Here is a 16,849-nt window from a genome sequence, read left to right on the forward strand (position 1 = left end):
AGCCTCCCCAGCGACTGGGATTACAGGCATGAGCCACTGTGCCTGGCTCCTGTTTGCCCATTTTAAAATGGGCTGATGCTACCAGTGCCCATCTCCTGGAGGTTGTCATGATGTGATAAAGAGGTTGGGATGGGAGCACACTGCACCCACGAGAGCCAGTTTGGGTTGTAAAGAAAACTTCAACTGACCAGTCTCTGTCCCCCTTTGCCTGCAGGTTTTCCAGGAACTGGAAGATTATGATGTTTCTGATTCCTTTGGCGTGTCCAGAGAGGATGGTCCTTTTTGGTGGGCTGGGCTGATGGCCCAACGACGCCGGCGCTCCTCCGTCTTCCCGTGGCCTTGGGGCATCACCAAGGACTCTGGGTTTGCCTTCACCGTAAGGAGAGGTGGTCTCAGATCCCTCTGCACCCTTCTAAGGTCCTCTTGCCTAGAAATAAGAGTCTCGGAGATTCAGAAAGGGGTTGGAAACAGAATTGGAAGCTTTTCTTTCTTTCTTTTTTTCGAGATGGGGTCTCACTCTGTGGCCCAGGCTGGAGTGCAGTGGTGCGATCATAGCTCACTGCAGCCTTGAACACCTGTGCTCAAGTGATCCTCCCACCTCAGTCTCCCAAGTAGCTGGAACTACAGGTGCATGCCACCACACCAGGCTAATTCTATTTTAGTTTATTTTTTTTTTAGAGATGGGGTCTCGCTATGTGGCCCAGGCTAGTGTTGAACTCCTGGCCTTGAGCAATCCTCCTGTCTCAACTTCCCAAAGTGTTAGGATTACAAGCATGAGCCATTGCACCTAGCCTTCCAAACTTTTCTTTTTCATTTCTCCCCAATGAAAGCTCACAAGCAGATCCTTCCAATTTGCAAAGTGGTGGAGAGCAGAATGTTATGCATGTCAATGGTCAGGTTCAAATGGATAACTTGAACTTGTGATGGGATGTGTTATGACATTGACATGCTTTGCTGCGAGGAAAACCTTCTCATTGGGAGCTGCGGGTGCCAGCAGCTCTTAGCTCTGCCTTAGCTTTGGTTAACTTGGTTATGTGTCTGGCAGCTTTCAAAGCAGAAGGAGGTGGCTGTGTTCCCAGGCGGCAGGGGGTCTGAACTGCAGAGGTGATCCTCCTGTCTCAGCCTCCCCAGTCGCTGGGATTAGAGGCATGAGCCACTGTGCCCAGCTCCAGTTTATCCATCTTAAAAAGGACTAATGCTGGCTGGGCACAGTGGCTCATGCCTGTAATCCCAGCACTTTGGGAGGCCAAGGTGGGCAGATCACAAGGTCAAGAGATCAAGACCATCCTGGTCAACATGGTGAAAACACAAAACTTAACTGAGCATGGTGGTGTGCTCCTGTAGTCTCAGCTGCTTGAGAGTCTGAGTCAGGAGAATCACTTGAACCCGGGAGGTGGAGGTTGCAGTGAGCGGAGATCACGTCACTGCACTCCAGCCTGGTGACAGAGCAAGACTCTGTCTCAAAAAAAGAAAAGGGGGCCAATGCTATCAGGTGCCCATCTCCAGAGGTTGTCATGATATAATATAGACAGAAAGGGATTGGGATGGGAGCATGCTTCGCCCTTCAGGGTCACACAGGGTCACACCTTAGGGTGCTGGTGGTCTCCACTGAAATGCGTGTCCTGTTGGAGGGTGCCTTTCATTTCTTTAAAAAATATTTCTGGCCTGGTGTCGTGTCTTATGCCTGTAATCCCAACTTTGGGAGGCCAAGGCGGGTGGATCACCTGAAGTCAGGAGTTCGAGACCAGCCTGGCCAACATGGTGAAACCTCCGTCTCTACTAAAAATACAAAAATTAGCTGGGTGTGGTGGCGGGTGCCTGTAATCCCAGCTACTTGGGAGGCTGAGGCAGGAGAATCGCTGGAACCAGGAGATGGAGTTTGCAGTGATCATGCCACTGCACTCCAGCCTGGGTGGCAGAGCGAGATTCTGTCTCAAAAAAATAATACATAAATAAATAAAAAATATTTCAAAGGCATCCTTCCCTTCCTGACATGTGCTGCTTTTATTATGACATTTTCCAAACATGCAGAAAAGTTGAGTGAATTAGACAACAAACACCCACATGCCTGCCACCTACTTCCCAAAGTTCTATTTGCAAAACAAACAAAAAAAAAACCAAAAAAAAAAAACCAAAAAACAAACAAACAAAAAAACCTCTTTTTTTTTTTTTTTCTTTTTTTGAGATAAGGTCTCACTTTGTCACTCAGGCTGGAGTGCAGTGGTGTGATCTCAGCTCACTGCAGTCTCGACCTCCTGGGCTCAAGCGATCCTCCTGCCTCAGCCTCCTGAGTAACTGGGACCATAGAACACACCATCATACCTCGCTAATTTTTTTTTTTTTTTTTTTTTGTATTTGTAGAGATGGGATTTCACTGTGTTGCCCAGGCTGGTCTCGAACTCCTGGGCTCAATGGATCCACCCGCCTTAACCTCACGAAGTGCTGGGATTACAGACATACACCACTGCACCTAGCAAAATAAACCTTTTTTTAAAAAAATAGCATTTCAATTATGAGTATGTGAACTGCCTGGCAGGTTGAACCCCAGGTCCCTATCAGCTTCAGGAAGTCAGAGGTGACACATTTGAGTCAAAGGAACTGGGTTTAAATTTCTTATTAACAAATCCAAGTCAGCCCAGGCTAGAGTGAGTCTTCTTTTCAATCCAGTTGCTCCCAGTAATTAGTACAATGATGAGGACATAATAAAAAGAGTCACTGCATAGCTGGGCATGGTGGTGCGTGCCTCTAGTCTCAGCTACTCAAGAGGCTGAGGTGGGAGGATCGCTTGAGCCTGGGAGTTTGAGGCTGTGGTGAGCTATGATTGTACCACTGCACCTCAGTCTGAACCACAGAGTGAGGCCCTGTCTCTACTAATACTAATACTAATACTAATACTAATACTAATACTAATAACTAATAAATGAGATCATTGCATCCCACAGTTGGTCCTTGGTTGGGGTCAGGTACTGTGCCAACTGATTTCCTTCCTTCCTTCCTCCCTTCTTCCCTTCCCTTCTGTTCACCTTCCCCTTCTCCTTCCTTTCTTCTTTTCTTTTTAATTTTCTTTTTTTTTTTTTGAGACGGAGTCTCGCTCTGTCGCCCAGGCTGGAGTGCAGTGGCGCAATCTCGGCTCACTGCAAGCTCCGCCTCCCGGGTTCACGCCATTCTCCTGCCTCAGCCTCCTGAATAGCTGGGACTACAGGCGCCCGCCACTGCGCCCGGCTAATTTTTTCTATTTTTAGTAGAGACGGGGTTTCACCATGGTCTCGATCTCCTGACCTTGTGATCCGCCCGCCTCGGCCTCCCAAAGTGCTGGGATTACAGGCGTGAGCCACCGCGCCCAGCCTTCTTTTTAATTTTCTTTTGAGACGGAGTCTTGCTCTATTTAGCCCAGGCTAGAATGCAGTGCTGTGATCTTGGCTCACTGCAACCTCAGCCTCCTCGGTTCCAGTGATTCTGCTGCCTCAGCCTTCTGAGTAGCTGGGATTACAGGTGCCTGCCACCACACCTGGCTAATTCTTATATTTTTAGCGGAGATGGAGTTTCACCGTGTTAGCCAGGCTGGTCTTGAACTCCTGACCTCAAGTGATCCTCCCACCTTGACCTCCCAAAGTGCTGGGATTACAGACATGTGCCACCGCATCTGGTCCTGATTTTTCTAATTGAGATGAAATTCATGTAACATAAAACTCACCATTTAAAATTCAGTGGCATTTATTATATTCACAGTGCTGTGCAACCACCACTCCTACCTAATTCCAGAACATTTTCATCCCCCAAAAAGAAACCCAGTCCCTAGTAGCAATCACTTCCCATTTCCCCTCCCTGAGCCCCTGGCAGTCACCAGTCAATCTGCTTTCTGTCTCTGTGGATTTGCCTGTTCTGGGTGTTTCATCTCAATGGAATCATACAACATGCAACCTTTTGTGTTTGGGCCATCTGATTTGGTTCCACAGATCAAATGTGCTGTTCTCTCTTCTTCTCCACCCTGGATGGTCACTGGGTCCCATGTTCTCCCCAGCCTGTGCCACCAAACCTAGAGTAAAAGAATGATGCCCCCATGGTGGCAGGCACCTGTAGTCCCAGCTACTCGGGAGGCTGAGGCAGGAGAATGGCGTGCACCTGGGAGGCGGAGCTTGCAGTGAGCCAAGATTGTGCCAGTGCACTCCAGCCTGGGCAACAGAGTGAGACTCCATCTCAAAAAACAAACAAAACAAAACCAAAAAAACAAAAAAAGAATGATACCCCCAAAGCTGCCAGAAAGTGATATTGGGACAATGGCCACAGGGTGATTCATTCCCTTATGCTTCTGGGGGCTGTCAGCATCCACTTCCCCACCAATGGTTTGGGTGTTGTCTGTTGCCTAGGAAACGGGACTAGTGGTGATGACCAACCGAGTGAGCCTGAACCACCGGCAGGATGGTGGCCTCTACACTGATGAGGCTGTCCCCGCTTTCCAGCCCCACACAGGGAGCCTGGTGGCAGCAGCTCCTTCCAGGAACCCCCCCAGGTAATGGCTTATACATTGAGCAAGGTTTTCTAACCCTGATGCTATTGAGTTTTGGGGCTTGTCTTAGTCCTTCCTGGCTGCTGTAACAGAAGACCATAGACTGGGTGGCTTATAAACAACTGAAATTTATTTCACATGGTTCTTGGGGCTGGGAAGTCCAAGAACGGGGCACCAGCATATTCGGTGTCTGGTGAGGGCTCACTTCCCACTTCACTGATGGTGGCTTCCACCTTCTTGCTGTATCCTCATATGGCAGAAGGAGTGAGAGAGCCTTTTTTTTTTTGAGATGGATTCTCACTCACTCTGTCCCCCAGTACCATGCTGTTTTGGTTACTGTAGCCTTGTAGTATAGTTTGAAGTCAGGTAGCATGATGCCTCCTGCTTTGTTTTTTGTTTTTTGTTTTTTTTTTTTTTTGGCTTCGGATTGTCTTGGCAATGCCGGCTCTTTTTTGGTTCCATATGAACTTTAAAGTAGTTTTTTCCAATTCTGTGCAAAAAGTCATTAGTAGCTTGATGGGGATGGTGTTGAATCTATAAATTACCTTGGGAAGTGTGGTCATTTTCATTATATTGATTCCTCCTATCCATGAGCATGGAATGTTCTTTCATTTGTTTGTGTCCTGTTTTATTTCGTTGAGCAGTGGTTTGTAGTTCTCCTTCAAGAGGTCCTTCACATCCCTTGTAAGTTGGATTCCTAGGTATTTTACTCTCTTTGTGGCAATTGTGAATGGGAGTTCACTCATGATTTGGCTCTCTGTTTGTCTGTTAATTGGTGTATAGGAACACTTGTGATTTTTGCACATTGATTTTGTATCCTGAGACTTTGCTGAAGTTGCTTATCAGCTTAAGGAGGTTTTAGGCTGAGACAACGGGGTTTTCTAAATATACAATTATGTCATCTGCAAACAGGGATAATTTGACTTCCTCTTTTCCTAACTGAATACCCTTTATTTCTTTCTCTTGCCTGATTGCCCTGGCCAAAACTTCCAACACTATGTTGAATAGGAGTGGTCAGACAGGGCATCCTTGTCTTGTGCCAGTTTTCAGAGGGAATGCTTCCAGTTTTTGCCCATTCAATATGATATTGGCTGTGGGTTTGTCATAAATAGCCCTTATTATTTTGAGATATGTTCCATCAATACCTAGTTTATTGAGAGTTTTTAGCATGAAGGCTATTGAATTTTGTCGAAGACCTTTTCTGCATCTATTGAGATAATCATGTGGTTTTTGTCAATCATTCTGTTTATGTAATGGATTTCATTTATTGATTTGTGTACGTTGAACCAGCCTTGCATCCCAGAGATGAAGCCGACTTGATCGTGGTGGATAAGCTTTTTGATGTGCTGCTGGATTTGGTTTGCCAGTATTTTATTGAGGATTTTTGCATCGATGTTCATCAAGGATATTGGTCTAAAATTCTCTTTTTTTGTTGTGTCTCTGCCAGGCTTTGGTATCAGGATGATGCTGCCCTCATAAATGAGTTAGGGAGGATTCCCTCTTTTTCTATCGATTGAAACAGTTTCAGAAGGAATAGTACCAGTCCTCTTTGTACTTCTGGTGGAATTTGGCTGTGAATCCATCTGGTCCTGGACTTTTTTTGGTTGGTAGGCTATTAATTATTGCCTCAATTTCAGAACCTGTTATTAGTCTATTCAGAGATTCAACTTCTTCCTGGTTTAGTCTTGGGAGGGTGTATGTGTCCAGGAATTTATCCATTTCTTCTAGATTATTCTAGAATAAACGTCTAGTTTATTCACGTAGAGGTGTTTATAGTATTCTCTGATGGTAATTTGTATTTCTGTGGGATCAGTGGTGATATCCCCTTTATCATTTTTTATTGCGTTTTTTTGATTCTTCTCTCTTTTCTTCTTTATTAGTCTTGCTAGCGGTCTATCAATTTTGTTGATCTTTTCAAAAAACCAGCTCCTGGATTCATTGATTTTTTGAAGGGTTTTTGTGTCTCTATCTCTTTCAGTTCTGCTCTGATCTTAGTTATTTCTTGCCTTCTGCTAGCTTTTGAATTTGTTGCTCTTGCTTCTCTAGTTCTTTTAATTTTGATGTTAGGGTGTCAATTTTAGATCTTTCCTCCTTTCTTTTGTGGGCATTTAGTGCTATAAATTTCTCTGTACACACTGCTTTCAATGTGTCCCAGAGATTCTGGTATGTTGTGTCTTTGTTCTCATTGGTTTCAAAAAATATCTTTATTTCTGCCTTAATTCCGTTATCTTTCCAGTAGTCATTCAGGAGCAGGTTGTTCAGTTTCCATGTAGTTGTGTGGTTTTGAGTGAGTTTCTTAATCCTGAGTTCTAATTTGATTGCACTGTGGTCTGAGAGAGAGTTTGTTGTGATTTCTGTTCTTTCACATTTGCTGAGGAGTGCTTTACTTCCAATTACGTGGCCAATTTTAGAATAAGTGCAATGTGGTGCTGAGAAGAATGTATATTCTGTTGATTTGGGTTGGAGAGTTCTGTAGATGTCTCTTAGGTCTGCTTGGTGCAGAGCTAAGTCTGGATATCCTTGTTAACCTTCTGTCTCTTTGATCTGTCTAATATTGACAGTGGAGTGTTACAGTCTCCCATTATTATTGTGTGGGAGTCTAAGTCTCTTCGTAGGCCTCTAAGGACTTGCTTTATGAATATGAGTGCTCCTGTATTGGGTGCATATATATTTAGGATAGTTAGCTCTTCTTGTTGAATTGATCCCTTTACCATTATGTAATGGCCTTCTTTGTCTCTTTTGATCTTTGTTGGTTTAAAGTCTGTTTTATCAGAGACTAGGATTGCAACCCCTGCCTTTTTTTTGCTTTCCATTTGCTTGGTAGATCTTCCTCCATCCCTTTATTTTGAGTCTATACTCTGCATGTGAGATGGGTCTCCTGAATACAGCACGTTGATAGGTCTTGACTCTTTATCCAATTTGCCAGTCTGTGTCTTTTAATTGGGGCATTTAACCCATTTACATTTAAGGTTAATATTGTTATATGTGAATTTGATCCTGTCATTATGATGTTAGCTGGTTATTTTGCCCATTAATTGATGCAGTTTCTTCCTAGCATCAATGGTCTTTACAATCTGGCATGTTTTTGCAGTGGCTGGTACCGGTTGTTTCTTTCCATGTTTAGTCCTTCCTTCAGGAGCTCTTGAAAGGCAGGCCTGGTGGTGACAAAATATCTCAGCATTTGCTTATCTATAAAGGAGTTTATTTCTCCTTCACTTACGAAGCTTAATTTGGCTGGATATGAAATTCTGGGTTGAGAATTTTTTTCTTTAAGAATGTTGAATATTGGCCCCTACTCTCTTCTGGCTTGTAGGGTTTCTGCCAAGAGATCTGCTGTTAGTCTGATGGGCTTCCCTTTGTGGTTAACCCGACCTTTCTCTCTGGCTGCTCTTAACATTTTTTCCTTCATTTCAACGTTGGTGAATCTGACAATTACGTGTCTTGGGGTTGCTCTTCTCGAGGAGTGTCTTTGTGGTGGTCTCTGTATTTCCTGAATTTGAATGTTGGCCTGCTTTGCTAGGTTGGGGAAGTTCTCCTGGATAATATCCGAAGAGTGTTTTCCAACTTGGTTCCATTCTCCCCATGACTTTCAGGTACACCTATCAAACGTAGATTTGGTCTTTTCACATAGTCCCATATTTCTTGAAGGCTTTGTTCATTTCTTTTTACTCTTTTTTCTCTAACTGTGTCTTTTTGCTTTATTTCATTAATTTGATCTTCAATCACTGATACCCTTTCTTCCACTTGATCGAATTGGCTGTTGAAGCTTGTGCCTGCATCACAAAGTTCTTGTGCCATGGGTTTCAGCTCCATCAGGTCATTTAAGGTCTTCTCTACACTGTTTATTCTAGTTAGCCATTCGTCTAACATTTTTTCAAGGTTTTTAAACTTCTTTGCAATGGGTTTGAACATGCTCCTTTAGGTCAGAGAAGTTTCTTATTACCGACCTTCTGAAGCCTACTTCTGTCAATTCGTCAAAGTCATTCTCCATCCAGCTTTGTTGCATTGCTGGCAAGAAGCTGTGATCCTTTGGAGGAGAAGAGGCACTCAGGTTTTTAGAATTATCAGCTTTTCTGTTCTGGTTTCTCCCCATCTTTGTGGTTTTATCTACCTTTGGTCTTTGATGTTGGTGACCTACAGATGGGGTTTTGGTGTAGATGTCCTTTTTGTTGATATTGATGCTATTCCTTTCTGTTTGTTAGTTTTCCTACTAACAGTCAGGTCCCTCAGCTGCAGGTCTGTTGGAGTTTGGTGGAGGTCCACTCCAGATCCTATTTGCCTGTGTATCACAGTGGAGGCTGCAGAACAGCAAATATTGCAGAACAGCAAATATTGCAGAACAGCACATATTGCTACCTGATCCTTCCTCTGGAAGCTTCGTCCCAGAGGGGCACCTGCCTGTATGAGGTGTCTGTCAGCCCCTACTGGGAGGTGTCTCCCAGTTAGGCTACATGAGGGTCAGGGACACACTTGAGGAGGCAGTCTGTCCATTCTCAGAGCTCAAATGATATACATGCAGCCAACAAGCATGTGAAAAAGTGCTCAATGTCACTGAACACTAGAGAAATGCAAATCAGGCCAGGCATGGTGGCCCACGCCTGTAATCCCAGCACTTTGGGAGGCCAAGGTGGGTGGATCACCTGATGTTGGGAGTTTGAGACCAGCCTGGTCAACATGATGAAACCTCATTTCTATTAAAACTACAAAAATTAGCCAGGTGTGGAGGCACACCTGCAATTCCAGGTGTAATTCAGGAGGCTGAGGCATGAAAATCACTTGAACCTGGGAGGTGGAGGTTGCAGTGAGCAGAGATTGCATCACTACACTCCAACCTGGGCAACAGAGTGAGACTCTGTCTCAAAAAAAAGGGAAATGCAAATCAAAACCACAATAAGATGCCATCTCATGCTAGTCAGAATGGTCATTAATAAAAAGTCAACAAATAAGCTGGGTGTGGTGGCTCATGCCTATAATCCAGAATTTTGTGAGGCCAAGGCGGGTGGATCACCTAAGGTCAGGAGTTCAAGACCAGCCTGACCAACGTGGTGAAACCCCATCTCTACTAAAAATACAAAGTTAGCTGGTTGTAGTGGCAGGTGCCTCTAATCCTAGCTACTTGGGAGGCTGAGGCTGGAGAATCATTTGAACCTGGGAGGCAGAGGTTGCAGTGAGCTGAGATCGTGCCATTGCACTCCAGCCTGGGTGACAAGAAGGAAACTCCATCTCAAAAACAAAGTAAAAAAATAACAGAAGTTGGTGAGGTTGTGGAGAAAAGGGGATGCTTATGCACAGTTGATGGGAGTGTAAATTAGTTCAACCATTGTGGAAAGCAGTGTGGCAATTCCTCAAATAGCTAAAAACAGAACTACCATTTGACCCAGCAATCCCATTACTGGGTATATGCTCAAAAGAATATAAATCATTCTGCCATAAAGACATATGCACACAAATGTTCATTGCAGCACTATTTACAATAGCAAAGACCTGGAATCCACCTAAATGCTCATCAATGACAGATTGGATAAACAAAATGTGGTACATAAATACCATGGAATACTATGCAGCCATTAAAAAGAACAAGATCATGTCTTTTGTGGAAACACAGATGGAGCTGGAGGCCATTATCCTTAGCAAACTAATGCAAGAACGGAAAACCAAATACTGCATGTTCTCACTTATAAGTGGGAGCTAAATGATGAGAAAACATGGACACAAAGAGGGGAAGAGATGGGTCTACTTGAGGGTGGGGGATGGGAAGACAACGAGGATCAGAAATCATAACTATTGGGCACTAGGGTTAGTACCTGGGTGATGAAATAATCTGTACAACAAACCCCATGACACACGTTTACCTATATAATGGACCTGCACATGTACTTCTGAACCTAAAATAAAGTTTTTAAAAAACAAGTTATGTCCTAATCAAGTAGACTGTTAACCCTGCTAGGTAAGAGAATTAATGTGTTATATCCCAATCAAGTACCATGTTAACCCTTCCAGGAAAAAGAAATTAACGCATTATATCTGATCAAATAGAATGCGAAGCTGCTAGATTCGTAAAAGATTTGTTACGTTCATGAAACCTTAATCGTTTCTTTTTTTCTTTTCGTAGAACAGAGAAGAGAAAAAGGACTTTCTTCCCTGAAACATGGATTTGGTATTGTCTCAACATCAGGTACAGTAAGATTTCTTTTCTGTGCTGACTTTGCCGGTTGACTGAAAGGCACTCAGGCGGGCCCAGAGAGCCCCTGGTGGGACGGGCAGGCCTGATACCAACATCTGAGTAAGACACTGTGCATCTTTTTCTAACACATAAAACTTCAAGCCATAAAACCAGCCTTGAGTCCCGCTGCACATTTGGACGTTTGCCTGTGAAATATGAAATGCAAGAGCTTTGTGCCTCTCGCAGCTCCCTCTTGGGGTAACTCTATCTGCTCTGTTTGTATAACGAGCTCATTAAAATGATTACAGTTCCCTGGAACATGAACTTGACTCCACCTACCCCCACTCCTTGCTCCTCGGGGGACTACAGCTCTTGCTCAAAAAAGAGGATGCCTTTCTCAACACATTTCCTTTTTGCATTTTTCCCCCCTGTTTAGTTCTCTTTGAAGCAGGATTGCAGGCACCCCTTTTCTGCTGGATGCAATTGACTTTTTTTTCTTTCAATGCTCAGCGTTAGAGCACCAATGACACTAGTAAAAAGTGGCAGTGGCATGCCCTGGCAAACCAGTTTGGCATGAAAACTGACTCTTGGTCCAGCCCGGGCCAACAGGTGGGCTGACTGCTGGAGCCGTGCCCTTCTTCCAGGCACAAGGTGCTGTGGCAAGGGCTTGATAGAGCCAGGCACGCAGCTAGGGGCCCCTCAGGCTGCTTTGGGGGATGTGTATGTCCTCATCCTGGGAAGGTCTGACTGCTGATCGGAACACATTCAGGTCACTGTGTTTTGCTCTGGGGGCCCAGCTGTAAGACAGCTTATCTGTCCATCATCATTCAAATGTATGTAATTTCTGGATGTCTGGTGAGCTTTTCTTCTTGTTAAAAAATTTTTCAATTTATTTTTATTAGGGCTGGGCACAGTGGCTCACGCCTGTAATCCCAGCACTTTGGGAGGCTGAGGCGGGCGGATCTCGAGGTCAGGAGATCTAGACCGTCCTGACCAACACGGTGAAACCCTGTCTCTATTAAAAATACAAAAACTTACCCAGGCGTGGTGGCGGGCGCCTGTAGTCCCAGCTACTCGGGAGGCTGAGGCAGGAGAATGGTGTGAACCCAGGAGGCAGAGCTTACAGTGAGCCAAAATTATGCCACTGCACTCCAGCCTGGGTGACAGAGTGAGACTCCGTCTAAAAAAAAAAAGAAAAAATTCATAGAGATGGGGTCTCTGTATGTTGCCCAGGCTGGTCTGAAACACCTGTCCTCAAGTGATCTTCCTGTCTTGGCCTTTCAATGTGCTAGAATTACAGGTGTGAGCCACTGCTCCTGGCCCGGATGTTTTTGATGTTAAGGATGGTCCCTTGAATAAGGCAGACAGAGTCCCAGCACTCATAACATTTTCATTGTAGCTAGAGTAGACAGGTGCCCAAAGAGTTATCATGGTACAGTAGGGTTAGTCTTCTCCTGGAAGCCTGGGCACGGAGCTTGGGAGGCAGAGAAAGATGGTGGAATCCTTTGGAAAAGCCAGAGAGGGTCCCCAGTGTGGGGCCCAAGCTGAATCCCACCATATGAATAAGCAAGAAAGGGAAGGGTGTCCGGGAAGAAGCGCCAGCATGAGCAAGTGCTGCAAAGTAGGAGAGGCTGGTGGATTTCCACATGGTTGAAATGAGATGGAAGGAGCTGAGGAGGATGCAGGGAGTATGAGACCATGTGGGCTGTGCTGGGGTGAGGTTAAGGGTGCAGGTGTGGAGAGCCAGGGATGGAGCCAGGGATTTGGGATTTAGGGTTTGGGAAGTTCTCTCTCCTCTCTTGTTGGCTGAGGCAAGGATGAATTAGAGGAGACAGATCTGAGACCAAGGAGGAGGTTCCTGCTGGACCCAAAAGAGGACTGGTCAACTCTCTTTTAAGCCACACCCATTTAAAGGTGGGATGTGGTGGCTTATGCCTGTAAACCTAGCACTTTGGGAGGCCGAGGTGGGAGGATTGCTTGAGCCCAGGAGTTCAAGACCACCCTGGGCAACATAGCAAGGCCCCATCTTTAAACAAATTTTTAAATTAGCCAGGTGTGGTGGCACACGCCTGTGGTCCCAGCTACTTGGGAAGCTGAAGTGAGAGGATTGCTTGAGCCCTGGAGATTGAGGCTGCAGTGACACAAAATCGTACCACTGCACTCCAGCCTGGGCGACAGACTGAGACCCTGTCTCAAAAAGGGAAAATGATGAAAAAATGAATTGGTTTAAAAAATTATGGTGAAACACTCAACATAAAATTTACGATCTTAACCATTTTTAAGTGTATAGTTCAGTGGTATTAAGGACACTCAGGTTATCGTGCAAACATCACCACCACCCATTTCTGTGACTCCTTTCTTCTTACAAAACTGACACTCTGTCCCCACTAAACACTTACTCCCCTCTTCTCCCTTCCCCGAATCCTTGGCGACAACCCTTTCTGTCTCTGACTTTGACCATTCTAGGGACCTCCTATAAGTGGAATCTTGTAGTATTTGTCATTTGGTGACTGGCTTATTTCAATGAACATAATGTCCCCAAGGTTCATCTGTGTTGGAGAATCCATGTCAGAATTTCCTTCCCTTTTTTTTTTTTTTTTTTTTTTTTGAGATGGAGTCTCGCTCTGTCACCAGGTTGGAGTGCAGTAGCACAATCTTGGCTCACTGCAACTTCTGCCTCCAGGGTTCGAGTGATTCCCCTACCTCAGCCTCCCAAGTAGCTGGGACTCCAGGCACGCACTACCATGCCTGGCAAATTTTTTATTTTTTTTTTGGTGAGATGGAGTCTTGCTCTGTTGCCCAGGCTGGAGTGTGGTGGTATGATCTTGGCTTACTGTAAGCTCTGCTTCCTGGGTTCACGCCATTTTCCTGCCTCAGCCTCCTGAGTAGCTGGGACTACAGCCGCCCGCCACCACGCCTGGCTAATTTTTTGTATTTTTAGTAGAGATGGGGTTTCACCATGTTGGTCAGGATGGTCCAGATCTCCTGACCTCATGATCTGCCTGCCTCGGCCTCCCAAAGTGCTGGGATTACAGACATGAGCCACCTCACCTGGCCTCTATGTTCAAATTTTTAAGGAACCTCCAGACTAATTTGTACAGCAGCTGCAGCGTTTTACGTTTCTACTAACAGTGTACCAGGTTCCAATCTTACCACATCCTCACAAGCACTTGCTATGCTATTTTCTTTTTCATTTCTTCTTTCTCCTTCCTTCCTCCCTTCCTCCCTCCCTCCCTCTCTCTCTCTCTCTCTCTCTCTTCTTTCCTTCCTTCCTTCCTTCCTTCCTTCCTTCCTTCCTTCCTTCCTTCCTCTCTTCTTTCTTTCTTTCTTTCTTTCTTTCTTTCTTTCTTTCTTTCTTTCTTTCTTTCTTTCTTTCTTTCTTTCTTTCTTTCTTTCTCTCTCTCTCTCTCTCTCTCTCTCTCTCTCTCTCTCTCTCTCTCTCTCTCTCTCTTTCTTGAGACAGAGTTTCACTCTGTTACCTAGGCTGGAGTGCAGTGGTGCAATCTCAGCTCACTACACCCTCCGTCTCCCAGGTTCACACAATTCTCCTGCCTCAGCCTCCCAAATAGCTGGGACTATAGACACGCCAATCTCAGCTCACTACACCCTCCGTCTCCCAGGTTCACACAATTCTCCTGCCTCAGCCTCCCAAATAGCTGGGACTATAGACACGCGCCACCACACCTGGCTAATTTTCGTATTTTTAGTAGACACGGGGTTTCACCATGTTGGCCAGACTGGTCTCAAACTCCTGACCTCAAGTGACCCACCCACTTCAGCTTCCCAAAGTTCTGGGATTACAGGCGTGAGCCACCGTGCCCAGCCTATTTTCTTTCCTTTTCTTTTTTAATATCCTAATTAAATCCATGAAGTGTATCTCATTGTAGTTTTTATTTGCATTTCCCTAATGATTAGTGATGTTGACCATCTTTCATGTATTTATCAGTCATTTGTCTATCTTCTTTGGATAAATGTCTATTCAAGTAATTTGCCCATTTTTGAATCGTGTTGCTGTTTTTGTTATTGAGTTTCAGGAGTTCTCTATATATTCTGGGTATTATTTCATTATCAGATATATGACTTCCAAATATTTTCTCTCATTGGGTTGACTTTTTACTCTGTTGATAGTGCCTTTTTTTTTTGAGACAGGGTCTCACTCTGTCACCCAGGTGTTCAAGTGATCCCCCAACCTCAGCCTCCCAAGAAGCTGGGTCTACAGGTGCACACCACTACTCCTGGCTAAATTTTTAATTTTTTTGTAGACATAGGGTCTTGCTGTGTTGTCCAGGCTGGTCTCAAACTCCTGGGCTCAAGTGATCCTCCTTCCTCGGCCTCCTGAAGTGCTGGGATTACAGGGGTAAGCTACCATGCCAGCCCTTGGTAGTGTCTTTTGATGCTCAAAATTTTGCAGTTTTCATGAAGTCCAACTTGTCTACTCTTTTTTTGTTGCCTGTGCCTTTGTTTTCATGTTCATGAAATCATCATCAAACCCAATGTCATGAAGCTTTTGCCCCATTTTCTTCTAAGAGTTTTATAGTTTTACTTTTTACTTTTAGGCCATGGATTCATTTTGAGTTAATTTTTGTATATGGTGTTAGGTAAGGTCCAAATTCATTCTTTCACGTATGGATGTTTGCTGTTTCTAGCAGTATTTGTTAAAAAGATTGTCTTTTCCCTAAAGTATCTTGATGCCCTTGTTGAAAATCATTTGACTATTTTGTCAGGGTTTATTCCTGGGCTCTCTATTTGAATCCATTAGTCTGTATGTCTGTCCTTATGCCAGTAACACATTGATTTGATTATGGTAGCTTTGTGGTAAGTTTTGAAGTGTGAGCTCTCCAGCTTTATTCTTCTGGTTTCTTTCTTTGGCCACCAGAGTCCCTTGAGATCCATGTAAAATCTCAAGGTGGAGTTTTCTATTTCTGTAAAATAAAATAAAATTTAAAAGTCATTGGGGTTTATGATTGGGATTCCACTGAATCTATAGATCACTTTGGGTAGTTTTGACTTTTTTTTTTCTTTTTTTCTTTTTTGAGACAGAGTCTTACTCGTCACCCAGGCTGGAGTACAGTGGCGCGATCTCGGCTCACTGCAGGCTCCACCCCTGGGTTCACACCATTCTCCTGCCTCAGCCTCCCGAGTAGCTGGGACTACAGGCGCCTGCCACCACGCCCAGCTCATTTTTTGTATTTTTAGTACAGACAGGGTTTCACCATGTTAGCCAGGATGGTCTTGATCTCCCGACCTCGTGATCCACCTGCCTTGGCCTCCCAAAGTGCTGGGATTACAGGCGTGAGCCACTGCGCCTGGCCAGTTTTGACATTTTAACAAGTCTTCCGATCCATGAACATGGGATATGTTTTCATTTACTTATATATTTTTTGTCTTTTTTAGTTTCTTTCAATAATCTTTGTGTGTGTGTGTGACTGGGATCTCACTCTGTTGCCGAGGCTGGACTGCAGTGGTGGGATCACAGCTCACAGCACCCTCGACCACGTGGGCTCAAGTGAATCCCCCACCTCAGCCTCCTGAGTGGCTGGGACTACAGGCATATGTCACTACACCCCCCTAATTGTTAAATTTTTTGTAGAGACAAGGTCTCATCATGTTGCCCAGAATGGTCTGGAACTCCTGGGCTCAGGCAGTCTCCCACCTCAGCCTCCCAGAGTGCTGGAAGTACAGGCATGAGCCACTGTGCCCAGCCCAAGTTTTCTATTCGAGTCAGGGCTGAGGGACAGTTTTTTCCTGTTGCCACTTTTGTGATGCCTCCAGTACTTGTTTCTAAGCTCCCAGGGTGCGTCTCTGAGCCATGGAACCTGGGTCATCCATGCCCACCTGCCCCCACAAGGCATGGCCCTGGAGAAGGGCCCCCCATCATGGCTGTCTGTCTCTCCACAGTGACCCATCTGGTGAGGAGACACTCAGCGTGAAGGTCCCGGACTCCATCACTAGCTGGGTGGGTGAGGCCACGGCCCTGTCCACCTCTCAGGGCTTAGGCATCGCCGAGCCCTCCCTGCTGAAGACCTTCAAGCCCTTCTTTGTGGACTTCATGCTCCCCCGTCTCATCATCCGTGGGGAGCAAGTCAAGATCCCGCTCAGTGTCTACAACTACATGGGCATCTGTGCTGAGGTACTCAGCCCCCCAAATACATAGCCTTCGTCCATTCAATGGGGAGTTG

At 45.1% G+C, this 16,849-nt stretch overlaps 1 protein-coding gene across 1 annotated transcript in view; it reads left to right on the top strand.

The window, feature by feature from the left end:
• Positions 1-16,849, top strand: part of CPAMD8 (C3 and PZP like alpha-2-macroglobulin domain containing 8) — a 120,355-nt gene that overhangs the window by 54,483 nt on the left and 49,023 nt on the right. Inside the window, 4 exon segments of the mRNA XM_007995665.3 lie at positions 215-376; positions 4,368-4,510; positions 10,620-10,682; positions 16,569-16,800. Coding sequence (XP_007993856.3) covers positions 215-376; positions 4,368-4,510; positions 10,620-10,682; positions 16,569-16,800 — 600 coding nt within the window.

Source organism: Chlorocebus sabaeus, chromosome 6 (genome assembly GCF_047675955.1).
Source record: "Chlorocebus sabaeus isolate Y175 chromosome 6, mChlSab1.0.hap1, whole genome shotgun sequence".
NCBI lineage: Eukaryota > Metazoa > Chordata > Mammalia > Primates > Cercopithecidae > Chlorocebus > Chlorocebus sabaeus.